At 39.9% G+C, this 16,671-nt stretch overlaps 1 protein-coding gene across 1 annotated transcript in view; it reads left to right on the plus strand.

The window, feature by feature from the left end:
- The window catches only part of NRK (Nik related kinase), a 123,420-nt gene that overhangs the window by 102,847 nt on the left and 3,902 nt on the right, over positions 1-16,671 (plus strand). The window contains exons 27-30 of the mRNA XM_077826233.1: positions 2,875-2,975; positions 4,461-4,610; positions 6,956-7,115; positions 15,818-15,957. Of these exons, the coding sequence (XP_077682359.1) occupies positions 2,875-2,975; positions 4,461-4,610; positions 6,956-7,115; positions 15,818-15,957 (551 nt within the window). The remainder of the gene's footprint in view (positions 1-2,874; positions 2,976-4,460; positions 4,611-6,955; positions 7,116-15,817; positions 15,958-16,671) is intronic.

A 16,671-nucleotide genomic window follows, 5' to 3' on the forward strand; every position in this document is an offset into this window, starting at 1 on the left:
CATTTGTGACCATAGCTGAAATATCATCTGGCTCTTATTCGGCTTCTGCATTGAGCACCTTTGAAGATGAACACCAGTATGTGTGACAGTCATTATTACTTTAGCACTTAAGATATTTCAGTGATGCATGCTGTAGCAGAACATAAAATAGATTTGACTGTATTAAAAGATGCTATATTACAGTTGTGTTTTCCCAAGCAATATAGCAAACTAATGTGTGGGTGGATGGGTGGTTGGGATGGGGAGGTCTTTGCCTTATATTCTGTTTTATTGCTTTGCTTGTACAACACAGTGCTTTAAAAATTGGCGTAGTTTAGAATGAAATCAGAGACAGAAAGCTAAATAGATCTGCATGAACCTATAGTTATTTTCTTTGTAATTATAGTGCAACTGGATTTATTTTCAACTCTAATGGCTCATTTTTAGCTTTTGTAAAGAAAAGTATTCATAAATGTAAATGTACACTTGTTTGCAGCTTCTGGGAGGATGGGCATGAGATAGAAAATAACTTAAGTAATTTGACAAAATGGTCATACAAATACTCTCGGGGAGCCAGAAAAACTCTAACTTCTAGAGAACCCCCTGCAAACCTCAGACAAAAAGCCTCCCTGCACCTTGACATTTCCAGTTTACCAAAATGTGGTCATGTCTACAGGAGTTGTGTGGATGCCCTTGGACTTTGCAGACAGCATCCCCTTTAAACTGGCTTCTCAACTTTGACCTTCAGCAAAATGCAATATATTCCTCTCTCTCCATAGTCAGATAAACAGGGATTGTCTCTGTTGCTTTGCTGCTTTGAGCAAGCACCGGCTACTATTTCACTGTTTGCAAATCCTTGTGTATTCTAACCTTTGTCCTTACGGGCATTTTCCTGTATAGAGCAAGAAAAGGCTGTTTTTTATTTTCTCTGCCCAGGTTGGCCTTTCTCATCAGTTTTCCATCCTCGTCCAGCTTCACCCCTTCACCGAGCTGCCATTATGTGTTGTGCCAGTGTGAAATGGTCCCATTTGAGCGGCATGTGCTGAGCACCCCCTTACTCCCCCAGAAATGATTCTTACCTAACTTGTGTAACACCTGCATCTCTTTTAGAGAACCTGACTGTAATTTGCCACACAGACACTGAATGTAAAACAAGGCAGAAATGTGTAGGAAAGCAATACCCTTGTGGCGTGTTCTATTTCTGAGGGAAATGCTCATGTCTGGCAGAATTAAAATAAAACAGACCAAAAAAACCTTACTTTTCAGTGCCCAGCTCTGCGTTTACTGTTCATAAACCCAACGTGAGTTTAACCAGCTCAAAGAAACTGCTCCTCTCTGAAATGCTCATTCAGCTTGACACATGGGGAAGCCACTGCCGCCCGTATGCGTGGGGATTTAATTGCCAACGTGCACGCTGAGAAGAGAATAAAGCCTTTAGCGCTCCACGAAGGAGCTCAGCAAACCGCTGGCCCTCCTTTTGTAGCCTAGAAGATATCACAACATGTGCTTGATAGCATCGCTAAGTAATACCAACGGGGGTCTGTTGTTTGACAGCAAATCCTTTGAAAAAGCAATTGTCTATGGAAAAGTTTGCTCAGCTGTTTGTCTGATGATTTCCCCAGCCTCTAGCAGCGATTTGAGGCCATCTCGCTGGATAGAAGCAATAGTGGATGATCGAGACCATTATGGCAGGCTTTTTGGTATTCGTTTGTACGGCACCTTGCATGATGGGCCTGGGACTCCATGCACTCCTGCAATACCCACACAAAACCAGATAAATAAGAAACAGAACCAAAAGAGTATGGAAGTGGGGATGGTGTCTTATGGCCATTGCCATAAAGCCACAATAGAGCCCTTAGCCTCTCTGAGAATGGGAATAATAGACTTGCTTAGTTGATGGGGTGGTGTGCAGACTAATTCATTAATTTTTTTATACTGCTTTGAGAGCTGTACAACAAAGGTGCTCTTCAATGGCCCAGCTCAGTGCCTATTGAAGGTAATGGAATGACTCCAATAATGGGCATTGGATCAGGCCCTTGTTACAAGGTATCAATATTATAATTGTCAAGCATTCATGCCAGAAATCTGACTGTAGAGTTTCTTGTCCAACCCAGGAACAGAAAATTATCCTCTGACCTATATACGTTGAGTCTAAAAGCTTTGACGTCCCATCACCAAATACTATTAATGAACTGCTTGCAAATACTGCACAGATCTTTCTGTGCCTCAGTTTAAAATCTTTAAAATACCACCTTTGTAAAGAATTTGAGCAGTAGATAATGGTATAGGCCCAAGTTTAGACTTCAATAAAATAATTTTGCGTTGGTTCCTTCCTCTCTCGGGTCTGTATAGTGACCACACAAGCCCCAATCTTGTATAAATTTATGCATGTGAGTAACTTAATCACACACAAAAGTGCTTTCAGGAACAGGGCCTTAGATCGAGTGTTTTTAGGGCACTGACCTGTCTTGATTGTATGTAAGGTAGCTAGCATACATTTGGGTGATAAATAAATAATAAATATTAATAATAACAATAAGCATTGGCTGTGTTACTGAAAGTCATTGAACTGAAGGTTTAAAGGAGAGGAGAGATTATTTACAAGTTATTAAATATCAAGGACCAACTTCTAATACCATTACTCAGTGAACAGCCCCTTGGAAAAGAAAGTGAACCAGTCACTCCTTGATCTGCACAAGCTGGCAACTGACAAGAATGACCAACATTTCTGTGACTTCATTGAAACCCAAAATAGTCCCATTGAAATTATTGGCTGCGTTTAAATTATTTTAATTATTGGCTGCGTTTGATATTGGCATCAAAATCTGAACTCGAAGTATTTTTGATTTGTATGGGCCATCTGAAACGGAAATAATTGTTCCTTTTGTATTGTAGTGAAATATGAGAGAATCAAATTTCTTGTTATTGCGTTGAAAAGCTCCGTGGAGGTGTATGCTTGGGCTCCAAAGCCCTATCACAAATTTATGGCTTTTAAGGTAAGATAGACCTCATCTCAGTTTAAAGGTATCATTAGCACCCACTGTTTTATCCCCCACCAACTGCTCCAGATTTTGTTGCTTTGTGTAACATTTATTTTTAATTTAGGAGTAAATGAGTAAACTTTTTTTTTAATTTAGATCATTTTGCTCACCATGCAAATGTCACATGTCAAATTGTCTCTTAAACATTGCAGACGTGCTTTTACTAATTGTTTGCAACATCTTGTCTAAAATATGTGTTTGGATACACAAGCAAATGAACTGCCCCAAAAGTAAGGGGGAAAAATTCCAAAGAGTTGGCTTTTCAAAAATGCTCAGCGTTGGTCTAATACCTTATAAAAATCTATGTGGGTTAGGGCACCTAAAGGAGTTAGGAACCTTATGCAAGTCATTAGGAGTTGGATACTTCACTCCCTTAGGATTCTTTAATCCTTAAAACCCAGCCCTTGAGGTCAATAAGAAAGCTTCCATTGACTTTAGTGGGAGCAGAATATAGCCAGCACTGAGCACTTCTGGAGATGTCTGCCGAAATTAATCAAATTTAGCACAGAAATGTGACTGATGGCCATCGTGCTCAGCTGTATAATTCAGCTTCTAGGTTACAAAATCAGAAAGGTACTGTCAACAAAATTTAATTTCAAGTATGGGGAAAGAAACACCTAAACCTTTCCTTGAAATCAAGATAATTGTGACAGAGAGTGAACAAACTTTTGGGTTTCATCCAAAATAAACAGTAGAAAGTTGACTGGAGTAGAAGTTTACTCTGAGACAGGAAATCGCAAACTCAGATCTTTGATTAACAGAGAAATGAAATAAGAATGCTGAAGTACTAGAAAAGGGCATGGCTCAGGTAAGGGACCAAATTTTGTTTGATTTATCCAGCAGTTCATAGACTTAAGTGGTCCTAATCACCTGAGTTAGGTAAACAGATACTAGCTGTAAGGCCAAATTCTGCCCTTAGATATAGAATCACTGGGATTACAGTTGTAATTGAGAAGAGAATTTGACCCTGTTTCTGGTGTAGGGATGTATTTTTAGTAAACTGCCTCTTTACAAGATATGTTAGAAGTAGTAATTCCTTTGTCTTCAATATCTAACTCATATATCATTGAATGTACTAATTTACAATAAACTAGAGTCAAGATATCAAGTGCTGCCTATGTATATATTTACAGCTCCAATGTCTTTTGAGGGTTTGGTATGTTTATCCTCACACCTTCCTCTGTTATTCTTTTACACTTCTCAGTAACTTGCACCTTTGAGTTGAAAAAGGAAGATAATAAGATTCCTTCGTACTACAGGAATAGGGACGCTGAAGTAAATGTGACATATAATAGCCATTCGGTTTTTGAGTTCTAGTAAATATTGAAAAAGGTTCATATTTGTAAATGTGAAAATAACAAACCCAGAAACCGACGAATCAAGTAGCAGTTACTATATTCATAATGTGTTTATAATTTTATCTGACTTTTCTCTTTCCAGTCATTCATTTCACTTCATCACAAACCACTGTCAGTTGACCTGACAGTTGAAAATGGACAAAGATTAAAAGTGATCTATGGCTCGCAAGTGGGATTTCACGCTATCGATGTGGACTCTGGGTCTGTGTATGACCTGTACTTGCCAACTCATGTAAGATATTACTTCCTAAAGCTGAAATAATTGAGTTGTTTCCTTATTTATTCCTCATGGCTATAGGTTAAAGGTGACTAGATCAGTGGTTTGGATCTTGGTTATCTTCTAAGAACATGTATAATTTAGGCTAGCCAACAAAATGTTCGTGTTCAAACACTTTAGAGGCACCCCTGTGTTCACAGTAGGTCTCTGTGCAGAGACAGTGGTCCACTAGTATGGATTTCTGTGCAGGATTGGGGTCTAACTACAAAATGAGCCTAAGCAAATCCCCTGAACTTTGGGGATATCTGATTCCAGATCTAAACTTTATCGTCTGTGCTCTGAACTTTTTACATGTACTCCACCCCTCACCCTGCATCTTCCAACACAGAGAAACCCACTCCTATGGCATCTTACCTCTGGAAACCCAGCTGAAGACCAGCCCAACTCCTAGGCACCCAAACAAGCAGTGCCCACCAAACTATGCCAGTGCAGTAATTCTAGTAGTTACAGTGATGTTAATTTTGTAAACTCATTTGCATTAAAACATAACTTATGTAGATATCTAGTTGTTGAAAACAATTATTTCTGTTGATCCACTTGCTAAAGACCCATGTTATTTTTATATGTAGCTTAAAGTGGTTTCTTTCATCTGAAAGCTAGTCGCTTCTTTGATTATGGCACCGTTCAAAGTTCATACTAGTTTATAAGTCTAACCAGGATTGCCTGCCCACTGCATGTGTAATTTGGTTGCTAAGCATGGCAAGTGATTTCTCGTCAAAGAGATAATTAGCACAATAGATAAAAGGCAAGGGACAAGGTGAACCCTTTTAAATGATTTAGTTTTGCAACACGCTCCAGATATAATGATGTACATCAGAAAAGATATTTCCCAAGTGAACGCCCTGAATATGGGGCACCTGTAGAAGAGCTGTGACTCCCTTTGTGTGCACTCTTCCACCGTAAGTCAGCGTGTGCTAAAAATACTTTTTCCCTTAGGAGTCTTGGATCAGAAGTAAATGTGCTGCTACAGTGGGCTGTATCGTTATTTTAGGGACTGTCTCATAGACGATAATTATCACAAGCTGGTTTTCAGTGTCGGCAGCCCAGACTTACTTTAATCTAACAGGCTGAGTTGAGACACGCTTGCTTTCTGTACCCTTTTTCCCCTGTTCCCTCTCTCTCTCTCTCTCTCTTTCGTCTGCTTCAATTGCTCATGAGAATACCAAGGCAACGCATTAAAATTGCTCTGCGACTCTGGATACCTGTTTTAGTGTTACGGATCGTAGTTGCGGAAGCACGGACTCAAGTGGTTGGCCTGAGTGTATTCAGTTCGGCAAGTACAGCTTCTGGCCTTCTTTTCTGTTTATTGTGCCATTACCATGTACATAAATGTTTTGGGCTGAAAAAGAAAAGATATGTGTGTTATTGGCTTGTGAAAAATGACTCTCCGCTTGTCTGTCTCTTCCTGTGGAAATGCTGATTGCAAGGATATTTCATTGTTTACGTAAAGTGAAAAGATCCTGTTAGTGTTTTAGAAATGCTTAGTTATTGTTTTGTTTTTTGTCTGAAAGTACTTTCCATAAAAACCCACCTCCATAGCTATATGCTTCTTATAAATCCTTTCTCACTTGCGAAGTGTGTTGGCTGGTGTGAGAGAGAATCTGGGTCCCGTTCTGCTGTTGGACTATTTTATTGCGTGCAATGCATCGTTCCTGTGGCATGAGTGTAAAATGTAAACCCAATAGTATTTAAAGTAGCACTTTCTTTGTTTAAGGACACTGTATGCAAAGCAGGAAAAGACCTTGCAGAGATGTTCACATTTAGAAAGCTCAGGTGATTCTTTCAAACTACCATAAATATTGTCATCAAAAGTGCTAATGAATCATTGTTTTAGCTCATGAGTTATGCTCGGTCTGTATCACAAAAAATGGAAGCGTTGGGTTCCTAGAATAGGGAAGTTGAGTAAGTTGTCTTCCATCCTCTTCTAAAATCATCTTTGAATTAAAGTATGGCTCACGCTCCTTCTGTCGCTTTATATACCAGCATTTCATGAACAAGCCAATAAATCTCATTGTATCTCAGATGCTCCTTGGCTTCTTTATACCAAGTAATACTTGTAAATATAAAGTGAAAAATTGAACAGTGACTTCTATACAAACCTAGTATAATAATATCTAAAGGGGGAAATATAATATCCCTTTTCAGCTAGCAAAATATATAGCCCATCATAAACCAGATATTTACTTTCTGTGAGCGATGAGTAGGTGTTTTTTTTTGCTCTGCCAAGCTATTTAGATTCATATAGTCACTAAAATTGTAGTCCATTTTCTGATATAAATCTTAATAAAATACAATTTCAGATCCAAGGGACTATTCACCCACATGCCATTATTATCCTCCCTAATACCAATGGAACAGAACTTCTACTCACCTATGAAGATGAAGGAGTCTACCTTGATATATATGGGCACTTCACAAAGGAAACTGTTTTACAGTGGGGAGAAATGCCAGCATCTGTAGGTAAGTATGAAAAACAGCACTGTGTTGAATGTAAGATTCTGTTGTATGAAATCTGAGTTTGTTATTAGGTTTGTGTCCAACTGAAAGAGGTTGTGTGGCACATTAAGCCATTTCTGGTTAAAACAGATTTCTAATGAGCAGATACATGTATGTGCATTTCTGTACATTCTTGAGCCAATCAATGATTATAAAAGGGTCTCTGCATTTGTTTGTATTCATTTCATGGTAGTTTATGCCACAAAGGGTTTACTGCAGAGTCAGAGTTTGTATAATAGGATGCAGGCCTTCCAATAGGTATATTCTTGTGTCTGGTAATCATTTTAGTGGGTTACAAAGGAATGAAAAAGTGCGGCTGTTTCCTACTTTGAATCTTTCATATCCACAGTATTTTATATAGAAATTAATAATATGTAGAAAGTACAGTAGTTTAATGGGTCTATAAACATAACATCCTATCAAATTGTCCTTTATTTTTATCATCATCCATTCAGAGTACATCAGATTAGATATAGCGTTACATGGGTTGTCAGGCTATCCATGTTTTTCATCCGGCCTCACAAATGCTAAAAAGGGGGATCTGATTATTTTTCATCAGGACGTTTTTTTTCTCTTAGGTTTCCAATTGTTAACGTTATAACTAAGAACAAAGGAAACCCACCTCTAGCAGGTTTTTGCATTTGTAAATTTCACCTGATTGGCTTTTTATTTCTGTGAATTCTTATCTTTCTTCATCTTTTTTTTTTTAAGTCACAAGCAAATCATAGCAAAATTGACCTAATTTGATTCCAATACTGGTGTAAATCTGGAGTTACTCCATGAAATTGGTAGAATTACATCAGAGGCCCATCTTTTTTAGAGGGCTTCCAGCCACCCTTGAGAGCGTGAGACCCACCTCTGTCTTGAACTCAGATGTCTACATGGTACCATATTCATTGTGCTGCTCTGAGTAGCAAAACCACTTTAGGAATCATTTTAGGAATAAGTTCACTTTTGTACATATTAAAGGCAGGTCTACACTAAAAAGTTGGGTCAACCCAGCTACATTGCTCCAGGGGTGTGAAAAATCCACCTAGTTAAGCCAACCTGACCCTGGTGTAGACAGTGCTAGGTGGATGGAAGAATTCTTCTGTCGACCTGGCTACCACCTCTCGGTGAGAAGGATTAACTATAGTGACCAGAGAACCTCTCGCTGTAGTAAGTGTCGACACTGCAGCTGCAGCATTTCTAGTGAAGGCATAGCCTCAGGCTTGGTCTACATTTATATCTGCATAGCCATGTCAGTCAGGGGTGTGAAAAAAACCACATGCCTGACCAACATAGCTAGTCCAGCAACCCCCATAACCACCACCACCCCCAGCCTAGACACAGCTATAGCAACAGACTAGATACTGTACTTTCCTTCTCCTCTGGCAAATAGTATCCTCTTCACTTTCCAACCCAAATATTAAGCTGTAGGGTAAAATTACAACACGTCAAGTATGTCCGCCTCAATGCTGTATTAATGTTTAACACCGTAGGATACACTGAGCCTCTACAGCCCACATTCTAACATTAGTGTGAAACAATCACTGGTAAGAGAACCATTACCCAGTATGGTTAGGAAAAGAAAAGTTCTATCTGTGAGTATTGAATCTAATTGGAAGCTGGATTGCAAAATGGAGACAGCAGCCTGTAGGAGATATGATGCTATGGAAAGTACATTTCTTTTGCCTAAATAGGAACTGCATGCTCTCAAGAAGGGCATAACATTACAGTTTAAAAAGCAATCTTAATGTTTCCTCCAAAGTAACATTGGTGAATATATGATCAGCTTAAATATTTAAGCTCTCTTCTCTTCTTCCTATAAATGCACTCCATTGGTTTGCACTCATTTTTCCCCCTTTGGGAGGCAACAAAATTTTAAAACTGGCTTCATTTGCCATCCTGTGCTGTCAAACATTTTCCTGGATCTTGTCTCTAACGATTTTTAAAGCATGGATGAACTTGTAGCTATTATGAGATTGTCTGATTGTATTATTTGAATGTGTGGTAGGTGCCAACAGTGTTTGGCTCTGTACAAGACATAGTCCTTGTCCCAAGGTGTTTCCTTTTAGAAGATGAACAAAGACCAGACAAAATTACAGAGGGAGCCCCAGAGGCAGATATATAAGGAACTAAGTGTTTTGTTACCTTTAGCTTCAGAAAACTAGTTGCTGTAAGGTTTACATATATGCCAACTGTTACGATATGCTCTGAAATGCAGAGTTTGTGATTTTGGACATCAATAGTCGTCTACAAGAATATTCCTGTTTAATCCAGAGACAGCTGGAGATTTTCAAAGGCACAAAGAAAAGTCATTGGCAGTTGTGTGCCTAAATACCCATTGTGCCTTTGCAAATCGCCCTCCCTCATTGCCTAAAGCGCTGAGACAGCGAACCCACAGAAATGTGTTGGTGGCTTGTAAAGATCTACTGTGTACTGGGCATACATGGGGACTGCGCTGCTTTGTCACAGGTTGGGATTTCAAGGCAGATCCCCCAAGGGTGTGAACTGAAGTCAGCGGAGCTAAACAGATTTACACCAGCTTCATGCTAGTGAAATGGCCCTTGGCAGCTGACATTTCTTCAGGAAGCTCTGCTGTGCACTAGAGCAGGGGTGCGCTGTCTTTTTCTGCAGGCGGATAGTATCGTGAGAGAAAGATTGCCCGGTGACTGTTCCCCTTCCCATTCAGGATCGCACAACCACCTCCCCTCCCCTTCACAATCACACAGCATCCTTTGGGTGTCCACAGGAACCGCTTACATGCAAAAAGTGACAGCAGGAAAGTATCTGAATGGATTTTTAACTTCTTTTAATGGAGTTTAACAGCCAGGAACAGCAAGGAGAACACAGCTCTGGGGGACTAACCAGCTCTCCACAGACCACCACCAAGGGCTATGCAGACAAACAGGGCTGTTTATCCTTGGAAGGAAGGCACTCTTTCTCTCTTCCCCTCCCGCTGGCCAGGGCTCAGCCACTGGCCTCCAAACAGTTCTTCCAGTCGACCTTAGGCCACCACACTTTCCATATTACTACTACGCCACTGTCTGCAGCACTCTTGACTATCCCAGCCCAGGGCTTCTTGGAGCAGATATTGTCAATCGTAACAAGTTTGACAGGGGTCTTGTCACGTGACACCAGATGTTCCACTTGTGATTGGAGTCAGAGTTCATTTAGAGGCAAACTGACCCAAGCCTTGACTTCCAGCTCAAACCAAATCCTAAACTTCGGGGGCTTCGAAGAGCCCCATTTAGTATTTTATTTTAAGCATGCATTTCCCACCAATGCTCACTCATACTCTTGCTCCTCTGAAATTCTTGCCTCAGGCCAAAAGCATTGAAAAATTACAAGCGAAGTTCAGGTCACCACATTTCTTGCTTGGCCAAACCTAAGAAGAACTTGCAAGTTCCACTAGAGATCCTGTTCCCTTGAAACTTCCACAGTTAACCACGTTTTGACAACAATCTGTATGAACTGTACTGACGATTTTCCTATTATGAATTTTGACCTTGTTTTTTCAGAGGTGAAAGGCTTGTGTGTTAACTCAGGGTTCTAGCTAGCTGCCACTTGCTTGATTCTTAATATATGGTCTCATTCTTTAACAAAATTATTTTGGATAGTAAACTTCCCTGGTCTATTAGAATATCTTAAGTGATTGAGAGAGGTGGCAAATGCTTGCAATATAATTGACGGCTCTAGGGCAGGAAAACTAAAAATAGCAGCCTCTTGTAGTCTTTAGGGTGGGACCTGTATGGCCAGTCCATTAATCAGAAATTGGAATGAGGACACTGAAATCCAGTGGGAAATTAAAATTGTAGAGCTACTCTATCTATATTTAATTGGTGAGATATTTCAGATATGTAGGGCTACACACAAATAGAGAGAGCATGTTTTCTTTATATAACACAAGATTTTTAAAAAGGTATAGGAAACATCCAGTTAATAAGATGGGGGGGTACTTTTGTCCTCTCATATTAGTAAAAATTATTAAAAGCATGATTTTGGGAGTGGTTTGGATGTCCTTTACTGGGAAGCAGAAAGGATGTTGATGCAGAGAAATGAAGCACTCTAGCCAAAGTATCTTATAATGACTTTGCTATGTCAACACTCTTTATTGGTTCATGAAATAATTGCAGCCCAGTTCATGCAAAGAAATAGTCTGCTCATATCAGAATGATTCTTATTGTCTTTAAGAAAACTATGGCTTGGACCTCATTTACAGCTGTTCCTGTACCCTTGGTGCAACCACAAAATTCCCTGGGTTTTATTTATATACACTCAACAATTGATTGAGGAATGAGCAGCTAGTATAAGCCTAGACGCTTGGAACATAGATACATAGATATTTACGTGTTTTTAAAAGTCTTATTTAAAACACACTAAGTTGTGTGTAACTTTGTTTTGGTAGGGACATGCTGCATGTCAGAGCATGCGCACCTTAACCTGTGCAGTGCAACCCAACCAGGACAAGAGCACGCTCACATGAACAATGTGGGACAGATGGGAGTTTGTGGTGAAGCTACAAAAGCTTTTTCTCTAGATAAATTCACAGCACTAGCATTCTAGTCTAATGAAAGAACATTTCATCGTTAGGAAGAAGAGCCTGTTCTGCATGTTGGATATCTAGAGCATAAATAATGTGTTTTCACCTTGGAAATGCCTATGTACACTAACTTCATGGCTTTCCTTGAAACGGCCGAATTTGAACTCCCATTGGAGTGAACTCCTTGAGCTCTGTGCTAACTTCTACGCTATTTGCCAGGTGTTAAGGGAATATTATGGCAGGCTTCCACTGTGCTGTACAAATGACCCTTCTTTGAGTGTATGGTGCATTTCCAAAAGGAAACAATGGGTTCACAGGGAAACAGGCAGTAACCAGAAACCTGCTCAGCTGTGATTTAGTAACAGGATTATACTGTCTTTCCTCTGAGGCAGAGGCGGAACTTGTCACCCTTGTTTGCAATGGGTTTAGCTTTTTAATTTATGTACTTCTAAATGTTGTTGTCAGATACATGCGTGCCATTATCGCTGTATCTGAAGACAGAATTGGGGACACAGTAATAAATTGGTGGCTGATAAATGGATGACATGTGAGTCTAAAACATATCCAACTGTACCATTTGTGGCCTTTTAAATGTGAAAGGCAGTGTCCTATGCCCCAGTAGGGCAAATTCTTTCCCATCCGAAATGCAGAGTCCTAGAAATATGTCTGCTTAAGGAAACCTTGGCGGTCCAGCGATTAACTTAGAAGACACAATCAAAATGTAAACTCAGTTCTCTTCAAGGTTAACTCCGTTTATGCATGTTTGTGTGTATGTAAATAGACATGGAAGAATTAGATTTTTGTCTGTAAATGTTGGTGAACATCGATTTCACCATCACAAACTGACCCAAAAAAATAGGCCCACTGGTGATCATTGAAATGTCCAGATAGGCAAAGTAAGAAAAATGCAGCCTGACAACGTATTAGAGTTTGATCAAGGAAATTTACTTTGACATGTGATGGTGACAATTTATGTTTTAACTACTCTAAAGCTTTAACTTTTGAATCTCAACGGCTGCTGTCCTTAAATAATTCTTGTCTAACCCTCCCATAATTTCCACAGCTGTGAACACTTAAATCGACAAAAACTGAAAAAATGGCTTAAAATAAGCATCAATATTATCCATCAAAAAAAATTTTTAAGAAAAGTCAAATTCTACCAAGCTTCTATATAAAGAACACGAGATCCAGTGTCCCCAGTGGGTCTACTTGAGCAAGTAAAGGTTTTGCAGGATCGAGTCACGAGGCAACATATTTAGTTAGTGTTTGTCTTAAACAATGTGAGCAAAGCCCCGAGGGAAGTATTGGACATGTCCCCAAAATCCCAAGAGAACAACACAGCCATTCTTGAGGGAGTTAGATATATTGTGCACAGTCTTTTGTATGTTAGTGTGCTGAGCATGATAAAATAGGCCAGCAAAACACAAATTAGAGACCTTTCTAAAGTGTGATTGTGTCTCTAGCCTTTAAACAATGAAGTACAGTAGCAAACCAGGGTACTCTGATATAGCTGCAGTTTTAAAAAAATTCCTTTAAAAATGTAACATTTATGTTGTGACTGTCCTATAAGCACGTACAGTAACACCACATGATAGCATCTCACACAGTGAGAGAAGACCATGTAAGATACCTCCGTATTTTAAAATCATTTAGAAAAAGACTTTCTGGGTAACTAAAACCACAGAGCTGGATTGTCCTCCCAGCAAGATGTGTGTGTGGAGGGAACCCTTGGTGAGTTGAGCACCCCACTTCCAAATGGAATGAGGATGCCCCTTCCATTCCACTCCCCAACCGGGCAATGTCCCTGTCCACGTAGGCCAGAATTTACAGAGAGAGGGATCGTGTTCGGAGTAGCAAAGCCAGGGGCATGCAAATCATCCCCTGCTGGCACCATGGAAATTAATCTCTAAAGGTAATACATGCTGAGGTTATATTCAGTATCTTTCCAGTTTATTTCTGGTCCTGCCCTCCATAATTCATTTAAGGATATGTGGAAGGGAAGTCCCATAGTGCATGAAAGTTTGAGCATCCTGTGGGTTGTGAAGGTCACTCTATCAAGAGTAGAATTTAATTCTAATATACTAGAGTAGGTCCTTAAGTATTGATTTGTGTCTCACCAGCATGTTAATTACCTGGTGCTTTTCATTCATGATAAGATATTAGAGTCCTGTTATCTAAAAAGTCCAGGACCTGTTGTTGAATGCATAAGGGAGCCAACTTCCAATCTACCTTACTCCACTCGCAGCCCCCTTTCTGATGGTACTTTAAAATGAACCAGTGAAATCCATGGAACATCGGACCTATTTGGTGCTTCAGTCAGCGAAAGGGATGAATGCTTGCCAGACAGATGTTGAGTGCAGGGCAGCATTCACCTTCTTGGCCCCCAATGCGGTGACGTGGCCAGGTAAAAGAGGGTGTGACAGAGTATCACTAGCCCCCAGTCAGTTATCGATGACTGTTGGAAATGTACAGCTAGTGTCAACTGTCCCCTCTGGTTTGGTGCTACACAGATTATTTCCAGTTGCAAGCTGAGTTAAAGTTTTTCCTTTGTGCTGTGAGTTTTTAACTTTTCCACCAAATCTCAGTTGAAACATGAAGGGCTGGTGAAATGCTTGATACTGAAATATGCTACTTGGCTTCACACCTACCTTTTATCCCCAATGTCAATAGATACAACAAAGATTTAGGGTGAAACCCAGGTCATATTGAAGTCAGTAGGGTTTAGATCCTCAAATGGAAATTAGGTGCCTACATGTCTTTCAGGATCTGGGCCTAGGGGGTTTGCCATTTTCTTCAATGGGGCCAAATTCAACAAAATCCTCCGTAGCAACACTTATTTATTTTACATATATTGCCTAATTATAGGGTGACCAGATGTCCCGATTTTATAGGGACAGTCCCGATGTTTGGGTCTTTTTCTTATATAGGCTCCTATTACCCTCCCACCCCCTGTCCAGATTTTTCACATTTGCTGTCTGGTCACCCTACCTAATTACCATGGCACAAGTGGTAATCTAAGATTACCTACTTAGATTATAGTAATCTAAGTGCCATGTAATATGGGTATATAACAGTATTTTTAAAATCACGCCATACAAGTAATACTGCCCCATCGTTCCAAAAAAATACCCTGTTCACTTGTTCAACATACTTGTAGAAGTCCAAAACTGCTCTGACTCTTTTTTAATGAAGTTTAGTTACAACTAAGTTCTTTTCTGTAATGGAAGTAATTAGAATGAATGAGCAATATATTCAGAGGCAGATTCTGATCTCATTCACAGCAGCGTATATTCAGAGAAACTCCAGTAGTGGTGGGGGGTCAGTGGAGTTCCTTCAGATGTATGTCGATGTAACTGAAGTCAGAAACTGGTGCTCAACTGTAAAGTGGCTGTTACAGACATAGTTACTTTCCATAGCCTTCTAGCATGAATTTTGAATATCCCTAGTACACATTAGGCTGAAGTGCTGTTTAACCAGAGGAAAGGCTCTAATCTTTTGTGTGAACTCAAGTGGGGGGGATGGGGGGAATAACTATTAAAAACCTACAGGTATATTATTGAGTGCAGAGTGAATTTCTTGCCTTGTCATTCCACAACACTCTGCTCTTTTTTTCAAAGTGTAGCAGCAATAAAGGGCAGTGGAATGGCAGGAGTGGGGCCAGAACTGTGTAAACACGCTGACCAACTAAAGACAGAGGGCAAAGCAGGTGCAAATTCTGCTGAAGCTCAAAGGTTGTAGAGCAGCCACAGAGCAGCTGTATAGGCTGCTGTTTCTTGCCCTGCTGTTGTGTTCAGTGGAAGACTCTATACGGCCAACAAATGCCCTGCACAGATCACTGTTGCAAAGCCTGATTATTCAGGCTTTGCACCCGAGGCCAGGATTTAATACTTTGAATGGTATTTGTTGTACAGTATTTCAGTGTACCGTTTGTTTGGATGTATAGGATTTCCTTCTCTGAACAGATACAATCTAAATGGATTCCACTGGATATTTAAATATTGCGTGTGTCTGGATTTGGTTCAGTTATACAATCTTTATGTTACTGGGGTGGGGACACGGAGCTGCCAACTTACTACTAACAGATGAATATTTCAGGCTCCCTTGTGTTTTTCTAATTATCAAATCTGACTTTTTTGTTTAGCTTATCTGCAGTCTAACCAGGTCATGGGTTGGGGAGAGAAGGCTATCGAACTGCGTTCCGTGGAAACAGGAAATTTGGAAGGTGTATTTATGCACAAGAAAGCACAGAAGCTAAAATTTCTATGTGAAAGAAATGACAAGGTACACACGTGACTCAATTATAGTGATTTAACAAATATGGTTTTACAGTTGAATATGAAAAAAGTTGAGGCCATTTAATTTTTATTTAGCGTTTTATTATAGTGCATAGTACTTACCACTCAATTAAAAGCAGACTTTGGCACTGATCCCACAAACTACGCTTTGTGGGAGGAATCCTGCACCTTCGCAGAGCCCCACTGAAGACAGCCAGATCCTAGCCACCTCTTCCACCTGCTTTGTGCTGCAGACGGAAAATCAGTTTAACTAACCTGTTGGCGAATCCCCAAGTGGTCTGGCTTCAGCATAGAGAATATGTTGGGGGTGTGGCTAGCATGCATCTGCACTCCAGTAATCTCTGGCTACAAAAGTCTCTTAAGAACTGTTGCAACCAGGTATGATTTAGAGCAGCCTTGAGCGAAGTATCACACACCAATATTTGAGATGCCACCAGTATGAGTGCATTTTGTCACATATGTATGGTAATGATTTGTAAATATTCACTGTAGCTTGTTCTAGTCCATTGGTGTGTTTAGAATACTGTAACCAGAAACTGTTTAGTTTACCTCATTGTTTGAAAATAGGCTCTGATTTCTTTTCTGGTAGAAAATGTATACACTATAACTTATTGCCAGAATGTATACTTGCAAGCATTAACACTTCATTTTTCTAAGCAAATGTTACCAATGGGATTAAAATTGAATTGTGATTTATATG

Source organism: Eretmochelys imbricata, chromosome 9 (assembly GCF_965152235.1).
Source record: "Eretmochelys imbricata isolate rEreImb1 chromosome 9, rEreImb1.hap1, whole genome shotgun sequence".
In the NCBI taxonomy this organism is placed as follows: Eukaryota; Metazoa; Chordata; order Testudines; family Cheloniidae; genus Eretmochelys; species Eretmochelys imbricata.